Source organism: Bufo gargarizans, chromosome 4 (assembly GCF_014858855.1).
Source record: "Bufo gargarizans isolate SCDJY-AF-19 chromosome 4, ASM1485885v1, whole genome shotgun sequence".
Classification (NCBI taxonomy): domain Eukaryota; kingdom Metazoa; phylum Chordata; class Amphibia; order Anura; family Bufonidae; genus Bufo; species Bufo gargarizans.
Window position 1 is genome coordinate 210,903,441 of NC_058083.1, and position 14,970 is coordinate 210,918,410.

A 14,970-nucleotide genomic window follows, 5' to 3' on the forward strand; every position below is an offset into this window, starting at 1 on the left:
CAAACATTTGATAGAAAGCGTAAATTCCCACCTAGCCACCCTCGATCCCTGGCCCTGAATGCCAGCATTTCTAAACTACTGGCCTATGAAATGCTGTCATTTAGGCTGGTGGACACAGACAGCTTCAAACAGCTCATGTCGCTTGCTGTCCCACAGTATGTTGTTCCCAGCCGGCACTACTTCTCCAAGAGAGCCGTGCCTTCCCTGCACAACCAAGTATCCGATAAAATCAAGTGTGCACTGCGCAACGCCATCTGTGGCAAGGTCCACCTAACCACAGATACGTGGACCAGTAAGCACGGCCAGGGACGCTATATCTCCCTAACTGCACACTGGGTAAATGTAGTGGCAGCTGGGCCCCAGGCGGAGAGCTGTTTGGCGCACGTCCTTCCGCCGCCAAGGATCGCAGGGCAACATTCTTTGCCTCCTGTTGCCACCTCCTCCTTCTCGGCTTCCTCCTCCTCTTCTTCCACCTGCTCATCCAGTCAGCCACACACCTTCACCACCAACTTCAGCACAGCCCGGGGTAAACGTCAGCAGGCCATTCTGAAACTCATATGTTTGGGGGACAGGCCCCACACCGCACAGGAGTTGTGGCGGGGTATAGAACAACAGACCGACGAGTGGTTGCTGCCGGTGAGCCTCAAGCCCGGCCTGGTGGTGTGTGATAATGGGCGAAATCTCGTTGCAGCTCTGGGACTAGCCAATTTGACGCACATCCCTTGCTTGGCGCATGTGCTGAATTTGGTGGTGCAGAAGTTCATTCACAACTACCCCGACATGTCAGAGCTGCTGCATAAAGTGCGGGCCGTCTGTTCGCGCTTCCGGCGTTCACATCCTGCTGCTGCTCGCCTGTCTGCGCTACAGCGTAACTTCGGCCTTCCCGCTCACCGCCTCATATGCGACGTGCCCACCAGGTGGAACTCCACCTTGCACATGCTGGACAGACTGTGCGAGCAGCAGCAGGCCATAGTGGAGTTTCAGCTGCAGCACGCACGGGTCAGTCGCACTACAGAACAGCACCACTTCACCACCAATGACTGGGCCTCCATGCGAGACCTGTGTGCCCTGTTGCGCTGTTTCGAGTACTCCACCAACATGGCCAGTGGCGATGACACCGTTATCAGCGTTACAATACCACTTCTATGTCTCCTTGAGAAAACACTTAGGGCGATGATGGAAGAGGAGGTGGCCCAGGAGGAGGAGGAGGAGGAAGAGGGGTCATTTTTAGCACTTTCAGGCCAGTCTCTTCGAAGTGACTCAGAGGGAGGTTTTTGGCAACAGCAGAGGCCAGGTACAAATGTGGCCAGCCAGGGCCCACTACTGGAGGACGAGGAGGACGAGGATGAGGAGGAGGTGGAGGAGGATGAGGATGAAGCATGGTCACAGCGGGGTGGCACCCAACGCAGCTCGGGTCCATCACTGGTGCGTGGCTGGGGGGAAAGGCAGGACGATGACGATACGCCTCCCACAGAGGACAGCTTGTCCTTACCCCTGGGCAGCCTGGCACACATGAGCGACTACATGCTGCAGTGCCTGCGCAACGACAGCAGAGTTGCCCACATTTTAACCTGTGCGGACTACTGGGTTGCCACCCTGCTGGATCCACGCTACAAAGACAATGTGCCCACCTTACTTCCTGCACTGGAGCGTGATAGGAAGATGCGCGAGTACAAGCGCACGTTGGTAGACGCGCTACTGAGAGCATTCCCAAATGTCACAGGGGAACAAGTGGAAGCCCAAGGCCAAGGCAGAGGAGGAGCAAGAGGTCGCCAAGGCAGCTGTGTCACGGCCAGCTCCTCTGAGGGCAGGGTTAGCATGGCAGAGATGTGGAAAACTTTTGTCAACACGCCACAGCTAACTGCACCACCACCTGATACGCAACGTGTTAGCAGGAGGCAACATTTCACTAACATGGTGGAACAGTACGTGTGCACACCCCTCCACGTACTGACTGATGGTTCGGCCCCATTCAACTTCTGGGTCTCTAAATTGTCCACGTGGCCAGAGCTAGCCTTTTATGCCTTGGAGGTGCTGGCCTGCCCGGCAGCCAGCGTTTTGTCTGAACGTGTATTCAGCACGGCAGGGGGCGTCATTACAGACAAACGCAGCCGCCTGTCTACAGCCAATGTGGACAAGCTGACGTTCATAAAAATGAACCAGGCATGGATCCCACAGGACCTGTCCGTCCCTTGTCCAGATTAGACATTAACTACCTCCCCATAACCATATATTATTGGACTCCAGGGCACTTCCTCATTCAATCCTATTTTTATTTTCATTTTACCATTATATTGCGAGGCTACCCAAAGTTGAATGAACCTCTCCTCTGCCTGTGTGCTAGGCCTAAATATATGCCAATGGACTGTTGCAGTGGTGGCTGACGTGAAGCCTCATTCTCTGCTATGACATGCAGACTGATTCTCTGCTGACATGAAGACAGATTCTCTGTTACGGGACCTCTCTGCTCTGCCTGTGTGCTAGGCCTAAATATATGCCAATGGACTGTTGCAGTGGTGGCTGACGTGAAGCCTCATTCTCTGCTATGACATGCAGACTGATTCTCTGCTGACATGAAGCCAGATTGTCTGTTACGGGACCTCTCTGCTCTGCCTGTGTGCTAGGCCTAAATATATGCCAATGGACTGTTGCAGTGGTGGCTGACGTGAAGCCTGATTCTCTGCTATGACATGCAGACTGATTCTCTGCTGACATGAAGCCAGATTGTCTGTTACGGGACCTCTCTGCTCTGCCTGTGTGCTAGGCCTAAATATATGCCAATGGACTGTTGCAGTGGTGGGTGACGTGAAGCCTCATTCTCTGCTATGACATGCAGACTGATTCTCTGCTGACATGAAGACAGATTCTCTGTTACGGGACCTCCCTCCTCTGCCTGGGTGCTGGGCCTAAATATATGCCAATGGACTGTTGCAGTGGTGGCTGACATGAAGCCTGATTCTCTGCTATGACATGCAGACTAATTCTCTGCTGACATGAAGCCAGATTGTCTGTTACGGGACCTCTCTCCTCTGCCTGGGTGCTGGGCCTAAATTTATGACAATGGACTGTTGCAGTGGTGGCTGACGTGAAGCCTGATTCTCTGCTATGACATGCAGACTGATTCTCTGCTGACATGAAGCCAGATTGTCTGTTACGGGACCTCTCTGCTCTGCCTGTGTGCTAGGCCTAAATATATGCCAATGGACTGTTGCAGTGGTGGCTGACGTGAAGCCTCATTCTCTGCTATGACATGCAGACTGATTCTCTGCTGACATGAAGCCAGATTGTCTGTTACGGGACCTCTCTGCTCTGCCTGTGTGCTAGGCCTAAATATATGCCAATGGACTGTTGCAGTGGTGGGTGACGTGAAGCCTCATTCTCTGCTATGACATGCAGACTGATTCTCTGCTGACATGAAGCCAGATTCTCTGTTACGGGACCTCTCTCCTCTGCCTGTGTGTGTGCTGGGCCTAAATATATGCCAATGGACTGTTGCAGTGGTGGCTGACGTGAAGCCTGATTCTCTGCTATGACATGCAGACTGATTCTCTGCTGACATGAAGCCAGATTGTCTGTTACGGGACCTCTCTCCTCTGCCTGTGTGTGTGCTGGGCCTAAATATATGCCAATGGACTGTTGCAGTGGTGGCTGACGTGAAGCCTCATTCTCTGCTATGACATGCAGACTAATTCTCTGCTGACATGAAGACAGATTCTCTGTTACGGGACCTCTCTCCTCTGCCTGGGTGCCGGGGCCTAAATATCTGAGAATGGACTGTTCCAGTGGTGGGTGACGGGAAGCCAGATTCTCTGCTATGGAACCTCTCTCCAATTGATTTTGGTTAATTTTTATTTATTTAATTTTTATTTTAATTCATTTCCCTATCCACATTTGTTTGCAGGGGATTTACCTACATGTTGCTGCCTTTTGCAGCCCTCTAGCTCTTTCCTGGGCTGTTTTACAGCCTTTTTAGTGCCGAAAAGTTCGGGTCCCCATTGACTTCAATGGGGTTCGGGTTCGGGACGAAGTTCGGATCGGGTTCGGATCCCGAACCCGAACATTTCCGGGATGTTCGGCCGAACTTCTCGAACCCGAACATCCAGGTGTTCGCTCAACTCTAGTTTTTTCCTATAGTGTGCAAGCATGACCACCACTGATGGATTGCAGGGTGGTCATAACCATGGAAACGAGCATGTGATGGGAAATTTTATTCAGCCAAAAACAGAAGCAATATGGATAATAACAATACTTCAATAAGTGGCTTGTTTTCCCTTCCTCTACATAATTAGTTATATTTGCTGAAGTGAGACAACCCCTTTAATTACAACCTAGATGACTTATATAAACCAAATATAACAATGGACAATATATGGCAGCAATGGGGAGTGGATAACAAATATAACTGTGAATAATATGAATTCTAAATGAGAGTGATTAGCTGCGACAACACAGTGAATAATTATTGTTTTCAGAGTATAGGTACATACAGTAGCATCAACACTTACAGTTTGTGTACATTGGTTTTCTGAAAGGCCTTCCTTTTGAAAATACACATTCCAAAATGATGAGGTTTATTCCACTTACAGGCCACAGAGTCGTGGTCATGAAGTTCTGAGCCTCACTGCGTGGCATCATCATTGTTTGGTTTACAGAAGTTTCATTAGGAAGACAAGCACTGAATAAGGAGAAACATAGAATACAATGTATTATTCATTAGCCAATCTTCCAAAATGATATGAAGTCTAATGAAATATTTGATAAGCATCTGAATTAGAAATTAAAGTATTTCATGAGATTAGTGTCCGATTCAACGCATCTTTAAAAAAAAATCTGCCAGAATCAAAACTGTTCCAATTGGCCTGAAAATTGGTATATGGCACTCTGATATCTCCTGGGCCTAAAGTTCTCTTCTCTTTCTCCCTTATTTTGACACAATTACAGCAATAGCCAATAATGTCAGAATGACACTGACACAAATAGCTAGGTGTGAACGCGTGGTTGAGGGTGTTCGCCTTCGCATTTTTGATGCTTTTTAAAATAAAAAAGTTCAGTGAATTGTCCCTTATTGGTGCCAATGGTATTTAAACACACACAGTGTTATGGGAAAAGATAAATAAATCAATGGCTTGTTGGGAGCAGCCATTTAAAAATTATGGTTATGGCAGATTGCTGCCCTTATTTATACACACATTGCAATGACTTGTTCTAAACAAGCCTGGAAAAATGCTCCATTTTATTTGGGAGCAGCAGTACTACAGTGTGGATGTGGAAACGGTAAGGTGTAAAAGGATAATAGCGGCAGCAATAGTAATGGCAGCAGTAGCAGTAATGGCCGCTGTGCAGGGGTAATGCTATTGGCAGTAGGGGGAGTAGCAGCAGCAGACATACAGTACAGAATATGATGGTATGCAGACAGAGAGTGGCAGTTGCATAATGGGGCACTGTCAGCAAAGGCAATCTATTAATCAGCCTCAGCTGGAGGTGTGTCAAAATCCTCACGAATGAATGCCTAGTTCACTTTAACAAAAACTATGTTTTGTAAACTGGAGTAGGACAACTTTGTCTGTTTAGGTGTGATGATGCCACCTGTCTATCTGAAAACCCTCTCTGAGATGAGGCTCAACAACACAACATAACAAGAGCAAACTGGGCCAGTTCCTGCCATTGTTCCCTTAGGTCTGCCCAGGAGTTCATGGGGTCAGGGAATATAGTATATGCTGGAGGAAGGCTACAGTCCAGGTAGGACTAAATCTGGTTGCTCAGGTGGTACATCTCCATTTGCTGATTTGTGTTAGCCTGGAGTACCACCTAAAAAAAACCTTCTTTATTATGTTCATGAGACTAAACTGGCTGCTGCTGCAGCTTTAACTACTTGTGAAAGCAGAAACAGCAGGAGAGAGGCCTCCTTGTCAGACACTTAGGCCTCTTTCACACTACCGTTTTTTTTTCCGTTTTGCGGTCCGTTTTTTGCGTTCCGTATACGGTCCGTATACGGAACCATTCATTTCAATGGTTCCGCAAAAAAACTGAATGTGTTCCGTATGCATTCCAGTTCCGTATTTCCGTTTTTCCGTTCCGTTGAAAAGATAGAACATGTCCTATATTTGGCCGCAAATCACGGTCCGTGGCTCCATTCAAGTCAATGGGTCCGCAAAAAAAACGGAACACATACGGAAATGCATCCGTATGCCTTCCGTATCCGTTCCGTTTTTTGCGGAACCATCAATTGAAAATGTTATGCCCAGCCCAATTTTTTCTATGTAATTACTGTATACTGTATATGCCATACAGAAAAACGGAACGGAACAACGGAACGGAAACGGAACCACAACGGAAGCAAAAAACGGAACAACGGATCCGTGAAAAACGGAACGCAAAACACTGAATTCAACATACTGTAGTGTGAAAGAGGCCTTAGGCAGCAGGAATCTGCTAGCCGAAAGCTGTGTACACACTATATCCTGGTTAGAGATGAGCACATTTTTTTAAAAAAATTCGGTTTGGCCGGTTCGCTAAATTTTTCTAAAAAATCTGCTTTGATCCAAAGACTGCTGTTTCCGGGCTGCAGAGAGCCTTTATATGGATGTAGAGCACTGTGCCTGATTGAAGCGGGGTGTTATATACCAATATACAGGTTTCCTCCAGAAGTATCTTGGTCAATGAGCAGCCAATACCGCACTAAAATCAATCTTGACAGGATTTGTCTCCAGGTGGAGAGGAATTGTTTTCTTGGCATGATTTTTCCATCGCAACACCATATCGTTGAATAATGAGAAGACTGGCCGATTCTCTCCTGTCGTAGGCAAAATTTCTATTTTATTAGTAAATTTATTAAATAGTGTATTATTAAATTCATTAAATACAGCCCTGATCAAAAGTTTAAGACCACTTGAAAAATGGCAAAAAATCATATTTAACATGGCTGGATCTTAACAAGGGTCCAAGAAGAGCTTCAACATGCAACAAGAAGAAATAAGAGTGAGTCAAAACATTTTTTGAGCATTCAATTTAATGAAAACAACAAATAAACTGAAACAGGCTGTTTTTCAGCTGATCAAAAGTTTAGGACCACACCTCCCAAAAAAACTAAACCCCCTCAAAACAGAAATCCAACTTCCAAACAAGAACTCAGTAATGAGTAGCTCTGCCGTTATTGTTTATCACTTAAAAAAAAAAATTCGGCATGCTTGATGCAAGCGTTTCCATGAGGTGAGTGGGAACATTTCTCCAAGTGGTGAAGATGGCCGCTCAAAGGCCGTCTACTGTCTGGAACTGTTGTCCATTTTTGTAAACTTCCCTTGCCATCCATCTCCAAAGGTTCTCAATTGGATTTAGACCAGGGGAACACGCAGGATGGGCCAAAAGAGTGATGTTATTCTCCTGGAAGAAGTCCCTTGTCCTGCGGGCATTGTGTACTGTAGCTTTTTCCTGTTGAAAAACCCAGTCGTTACCACACAGACGAGAGCCCTCAGTCATGAGAAATGCTCTCTGCAACTTTGGACATAGCCAGCGGCCGTTTGACGCCCTGCACTTTCTGAAGCTCCATTGTTCCACTGAAGGAAAAAGCTGTGGCGCGTAGAAAACATCTCAGGTGGGATCTGCTTGTCATGCCAGTCATGTTGGAAACCATCAGGACCTTTAAGGCAAAAAAAAATTCTCATCAGAGAATAAAACTTTCTTCCACCTTTGAATGTCCCATGTTTGGTGCTCTCTTGCAAAGTCCAAACGGGCAGTTCTGTGCCGTTCAAGGAGACAAGGTCTTTGAAGATGTTTTTTGTTTTTGAAGCCCTTCAGTCTCAGATGCCGTCTGATGGTTATGGGGCCGCAGTCAGCACCAGTAAGGGCCTTAATTTGGGTCAAGTATCGTCCAGTGTCTTGACGGACAGCCAATTGGATCCTCCGGCTCAGTGCTGATGACATTTATTTGGGTCTTCCACTTGACTTTTTTTGTTCCATAACCCTCAGGATTATTTAAGAAATTCCAAATGACTGTCTTACTGCGTCCCGCCTCAGCAGCGATGGCACGCTGTGAGAGACCCTGCTTATGTAGTTCAACAACCCGACCACGTTTTTTTTGCCTTTGCCCTCACAACGTGTGACTACCTGACAGAAAATGACAATGAATCCGCATCTTTGCACAGATTTGACCTTTTAAATGCATGTGGTCCTAAAATTTTGATCAGCTGAAAAACAGCCTATTTCAGTTTAATCGTTATTTTCAATTAATTGAATGCTCAAAAAATGTTTTGTCTCACTCTCATTTCTTCTTTTTGCATGTTGAAGCTCTACTTGGAACCTTGTTAAGGCTACTTTCACACTTGCGTTCAGAGCGGATCCGTCTGAGACGGATCCGCTCATATAATGCAGACGGTGGCTCCGTTCAGAATGGATCCGTCTGCATTATATTGTTAAAAAATTTCTAAGTGTGAAAGTAGCCTGAACGGATCCGTCCAGACTTTACATTGAAAGTCAATGGGGGACGGAAGATTGAGCCATATTGTGTCATCTTCAAACGGATCCGTCCCCATTGACTTACATTGTAAGTCTGGACGGATCCGCACGCCTCCGCACGGCCAGGCGGACACCCAAGCGCTGCAAGCACGTTCAGGTGTCCGCCTACTGAGCGGAGGCTGAACGCTGCCAGACTGATGCATTCTGAGCGGATCCGCGTCCACTCAGAATGCATTAGTGCTGGACGGATGCGTTCGGGGCCGCTTGTGAGCCCCTCCAAACGGAGCTCACAAGCGGACACCCGAATGCTAGTGTGAAAGTAGCCTAAGATCAAACAATGTAAAATATGATTTTTTGCCATTTTTCAAGTGGTCTTAAATAAGGATGAGCGAACCCGAACTGTATAGTTCGGGTTCGTACTGAATTTTGGGGTGTTCCTGACATGGACCCGAACATTTACGTAAAAGTCCGGGTTTGGCGTTCGGTGCTTTCTTGGCGCTTTTTGAAAGGCTGCAAAGCAGCCAATCAACAAGCGTCATACTACTTGCCCCAAGAGGCCATCACAGCCATGCCTACTATTGGCAGGGGTGTGATTGGCCAGTGCAGCATGTGACCCAGCCTCTATTTAAGCTGGAGTCACATTGCGCCGCACGTCACTCTGCTCTGATCAGTGTAGGGAGAGGATGCAGCTGCTGCTGTTAGGGCGAGATTAGGCAGGGATTTACTCATCAAAAACACTTAATGAAGTGATCGATCTACAGCTGTGTATCATTCAACTTCTGCTAGTTAATTGCTCATTGTTTTTAGGCTGCCCAGACCATTTTTTTAAAACTTTTTTGTGGGGTAATCGGCGGCCATTTTGTGTCTTGTGGTGCGCCAGCACAAGCTGCCAAAAAGTCCATTTAACCATCAATAGTGTTTTTTTTTTTTGCTATATCCTACATCAGGGGCTTGGCTGTGCTTGCTATTTTATTAAGGGGTGAAATACAATTGCCAAAATAGCAGTACCCTAAATCTGGTGTTTAAGCTGTGGCTAGCCAATTGTAATACTGTCTGCTGTCTGGCAAAGGATATATTTTGTTCTGGGTTGAAATTCAATTCCCAAATTAGCAATTCCCTAAATCAGTGGTTTCTGCTGTAGCAGGCCAAGTTTAAATCTATCCATAAAAGGGTATATTACATTGAAGGTGCTGATAGGGTCATCCTCAATAACATCACACGCTACCGTGCATTTCCAAGTCTAATTCTGTCCGTAAAGGGATACCTGTCATCCAGGGCCTAAATACTAGGCCTACAGTTTATATTCAGCTAAATCTGTTGTTAATGCTGTGCCTGTATTAGTGTAATACGGTACCTAAATAGATAGCCAGATAGTGTTAGTTGCCTGTAAAAAAAGGCCTGAATTTGAATTCAATACATTGGGCCAAATAATTTTTTTCTTATTGTGGTGGACGGTAACGATGAGGAAAACATCTAGTAAGGGACGCGGACATGGTCGTGGTGGTGTTAGTGGACCCTCTGGTGCTGGGAGAGGACGTGGCCGTTCTGCCACAGCCACACGTCCTAGTGAACCAACTACCTCAGGTCCCAGTAGCCGCCAGAATTTACAGCGATATTTGGTGGGGCCCAATGCCGTTCTAAGGATGGTAAGACCTGAGCAGGTACATGCATTAGTCAATTGGGTGGCCGACAGTGGATCCAGCACGTTCACATTATCTCCCACCCAGTCTTCTGCAGAAAGTGCACAGATGGTGCCTGAAAACCAAGCCCATTAGTCTGTCACATCACCCTCATGCATATCAGGGAAACTGTCTGAGCCTCAAGTAATGCAACAGTCTCTTATGCTGTTTGAAGACTCTGCTGGCAGGGTTTCCCAAGGGCATCCACGTAGCCCTTCCCCAGCGGTGGAAGACATAGAATGCACTGACACACAACCACTTATGTTTCCTGATGATGAGGACATGGGAATACCACCTCAGCATGTCTCTGATGATGACGAAACACAGGTGCCAACTGCTGCGTCTTTCTGCAGTGTGCAGACTGAACAGGAGGTCAGAGAGGAAGACTGGGTGGAAGACGATGCATGGGGCGATGAGGTCCTAGACCCCACATGGAATGAAGGTCGTGCCACTGACTTTCAGAGTTCAGAGGAAGAGGCAGTGGTAAGACCGAGCCAACAGCGTAGCAAAAGAGGGAGCAGGGGGCAAAAGCAGAACACCCGCCGTCAAGAGAGCTCGCCTGCTACTGGCCACCTGGGACCGAGCACCCCAAAGGCAGCTTCAAGGAGTTCCCTGGCGTGGCAGTTCTTCAAACAATGTGCTGACGACAAGACCCGAGTGGTTTTCACACTGTGCCATCAGAGCCTGAAGCGAGGCATTAATGTTCTGAACCTTAGCACAACCTGCATGACCAGGCATCTGCATGCAAAGCATGAACTGCAGTGGTGTAAACACCTTAAAAACAAGGAACTCACTCAGACTCCCCCTGCTACCTCTTCTGCTGCTGCCGCCTCGGCCTCTTCCTCCACCTCAGGAGGAACGTTGGCACCTGCCGCCCAGCAAACAGAGGATGTACCACCAACACCACCACCTCCATCACCAAGCATCTCCACCATGTCACACGGCAGTGTTCAGTTCTCCATCTCACAAACATTTGAGAGAAAGCATAAATTACCACCTAGCCACCCTCCATCCCTGGCCCTGAATGCCAGCATTTCTAAACTACTGGCCAATGAAATGCTGTCATTCAGGCTGGTGGACACAGACAGCTTCAAACAGCTCATGTCGCTTGCTGTCCCACAGTATGTTGTTCCCAGCCGCCACTACTTCTCCAAGAGAGCCGTGCCTTCCCTGCACAACCGAGTATCCAATAAAATCAAGTGTGCACTCCGCAACGCCATCTGTGGCAAGGTCCACCTAACCACATATACGTGGACCAGTAAGCACGGCCAGGGACGTTATATCTCCCTAACTGCACACTGGGTAAATGTAGTGGCGGCTGGGCCCCAGGCGGATTTCTGTTTGGCGCACGTCCTTCCGCTGCCAAGGATCGCAGGGCAATATTCTTTGCCTCCTGTAGCCTCCTCTTCCTACTCGGCTTCCTCCTCCTCTTCTTCCACCTGCTCATCCAGTCAGCCGTACACCTTCACCAGAAAACTTCAGCACAGCCCGGGGTAAACGTCAGCAGGCCATTCTGAAACTCATATGTTTGGGGGACAGGCCCCACACCGCGCAGGAGTTGTGGCGGAGTATTGACCAACAGACCGATGAGTGGTTGCTGCCGGTGAGCCTCAAGCCCGGCCTGGTGGTGTGCGATAATGGGCGAAATCTCGTTGCAGCTCTGGGACTAGCCGGTTTGACGCACATCTCTTGCCTGGCGCATGTGCTGAATTTGGTGGTGCAGAAGTTTATTCACAACGGGGGGGCAGAGCCAGCGCCTGCAGTGAATGGCTGTGTGAGTGCTCAGCTCCGTGTGAGAATTTGCCCTAACAGCTTGGATTTTTAGCTTTAAGAAGCCACTATGGTTAAAATCGGAGGATCTAAACCCCAAGAAGGTTCTGAGCAACAAAAGGCTGCAACCACTAAGGGGGAAATGGACAAATTTATCAAGAAGGCTGCCTCGGCATATGTGGCTAGAGAGAGCAAGATGGCGCCTTTCTCCCCGCGCTCGAACAGCAGAGCACAAAAAGAACAACCTGAAGCTGCTGCAGAAGGAGAAGAGGACTCGAATGTCCTCCCCTTATCCAGATCCTACTTCAAAGACACACTTATGTCTACCTTATCTGCAGCACTAGACCCCATCAGCTCAGATCTCTCCACAATCAAGCAAGACATTAAACAAATCGGACGGAGGGTGGAAGCCCTGGAGGACTCTCAATCCGCAATTATAAACCACCAACAAGCAGTCTCTCAACACCTACAAGCCATACAGACGAATCTTAATGCTTTATACTGTGGCCTGGAGGACCAGGAAAATAGGAGCAGACGAAACAATCAGCGATTTCGTGGGATACCAGAATCGGTTTCACCCGGTGATGTCCCACATACCATCATACAGATCTGCCTATCCCTCCTAGGCCTGGAATCGGCACATGAGGTGATTTTGGAGAGAGCTCATAGAGCCCTGAGACCCAAGCCGGCCACTAATGCTCCTCCGAGAGACATAATTCCTTGCTTTTCCGGTAAAAGAGGCCATCCTCAATAAAGCACGGCAGACCAGCGAACTGATTTGGGACGGATATCCAGTAGCTATTTTCCAAGATTTAGCTCAAACAACTCTCCAAAAAAGGAGATCACTAAAGCCGCTTACCGACTGGCTCAGATCCCATAACGTCCAGTACAGATGGACCTTTCCGTTCGGCATTTCCTTCTTCTATGAGGGACGCAGGCTGTCCGTCACCTCTTTCGGAGACCTGGACCAAGTATATGCTCATCTGAACATCAGCCCACTTACGATCCAGAACTGGGAGACGGTGCAAGATCTCTCCTCCCTTCCGATCCTCCCAGCGATGGACAGATGGGAGAAGCAACGCACCCCCAAGACTCACAAGCAAAGAAGAGATGTCTCCCTCTCCACTCCAAGACGCCTACCTATGGATAACTAAGTATTCATGGACTTTACAGGCTCGTCTAAATCCCTTACATGCACCCGCTATCCCCCTCAGCTGCTCTTACCTTCTCTTTTCATCCTCTTGTATCTCCGTGCTCTCCCTTCCGATCGCTACCCCCTCCGCTAACCATCTCTTCTATGTCTAATATCTCTCTCTTCCTCTCCGGTTTAATCGATTGAACCATGATCTAATTTCGACTCGATTGTTTAGTATAGCTATCTATCGAGTCTTCACGGAAAATTGCTTCGATATTATGCTATACTTGCTTGTCGTTCACTCCATAGGAGGAACTATAACTCGATTATAAGTACCGATGGTCTCTCGATTTTCCCATATAGCATCTTCTACCCGTAGTCCTACTCAATGTTTTTCTTCTACAGGGAGGTTATCATAGATCTCACTACCCCTATGATTAATCTATGATTAACCTCTGGTTACCCTGCGCATGTGCGCACCAGTTTATACTGCTTTGGCTTCTAGCCAATGTTATTAGGTTACTACCCTTTATGTTTCCCTGGTTTTGTGGATTTGCTATACTTTCTCATATAAGTCAGCCTCACTGCAAGATATTTGGCTACTATTCTGTGTTTGGATGGGGTTATCAAGTATTCGGGGTCAGATGGGTCGGGATACTCCTTTTCTAATTAATGGCCAACCTTAAAATCTCATCGTATAACGTAAAAGGCTTTAATTCGCCTTCTAAAAGATGCCAAATTTTTTCTTTTATGAAGAAAAAACAGACCTCGGTCCTATTATTACAAGAAACCCACTTTAAATTCAACAAGTATCCCGATCTATCTCGCTCTAATTATCCACTATGGTTCCATTGCGGCTCTAATTCCTCTGCATCCAGAGGGGTTAGCATTGGTTTCAACAAAAATGTCCATTTCCAATACTGCTCTCACCAGCAAGATACGGATGGTAGATTCCTATTCCTGAAGGGATATATTGATAAATGTCTGTTCACATTCATAAATGTATATGCCCCAAACGTCGACCAAGCCTCCTGGTTTAAAGACCTTATGCCAAAGATAGTTGCTTATCAGGAGGGTATACTGATCCTTGGCGGTGACCTCAATGTCACCTTAAATCCGCTCCTAGATTCTTCTTCAAATAAATCCGCCCTCTCTAAACGAGCATTAAGATCGATTGCTAACTCATTAGCAGAACTTAACTTGGTCGACGTTTGGAGATTACTAAACCCTGCGGAAAGGGATTATACCTTTTATTCGAACCTACACTGGTCTTATCAGAGACTAGACTACTTATTAGTACCCAAAGATCTCATCCAAAAATGCAAGGACCCTTGTATCGACTCCATTCATATGTCAGACCACGCCCCGATCTTTATTTCCATCTCCCTCGCAGCACCCCCTCCCAAAGCATTTAGATGGAGGCTCAATGAACAACTCCTTTCAAACCCGGAGTATATCTCCAAATTGAGCACAGTCCTAAAATATTTTTTCTCCCTAAATGCCCTCCCTGACACCTCTCCCAACCTTCTTTGGGACACCCACAAAGCCTTCATTAGAGGACATCTTATCAGTCTAGGCTCCCACACCAAAAAGCTGCATTCAATTCAAATAGACACCCTACATAAACAAATTAGGAAATTGGAGACCCAACACAAAAACACCCTATCTGACGTTCATCTTAATGAACTTACAAAATTACGTTCTGATTTAAAAAACCTTTTAAATGCTACCTCAGCCAAATTTTTCTTAAATTCCCAGCTTAAATTCTTCGCCCATGGAGACAAGGCCTCTAGGTTTATGATGAACAGGATCAAACAGAGGAAATCCCATAACCATATTGATAACATTTTCACTGAAAATGGAGACCTTGTCAATAAAACTGAAGAAATAGCGTCCCAATTCCAGAAATTTTATCATAAGCTATACAGCATCCCC

At 47.0% G+C, this 14,970-nt stretch overlaps 1 protein-coding gene across 1 annotated transcript in view; it reads right to left on the reverse strand.

The window, feature by feature from the left end:
• The window catches only part of LOC122936381 (probable cation-transporting ATPase 13A5), a 652,597-nt gene that overhangs the window by 57,085 nt on the left and 580,542 nt on the right, over positions 1-14,970 (reverse strand). Inside the window, exon 27 of the mRNA XM_044292565.1 lies at positions 4,506-4,675. Within this exon, the coding sequence (XP_044148500.1) occupies positions 4,506-4,675 (170 nt within the window). The remainder of the gene's footprint in view (positions 1-4,505; positions 4,676-14,970) is intronic.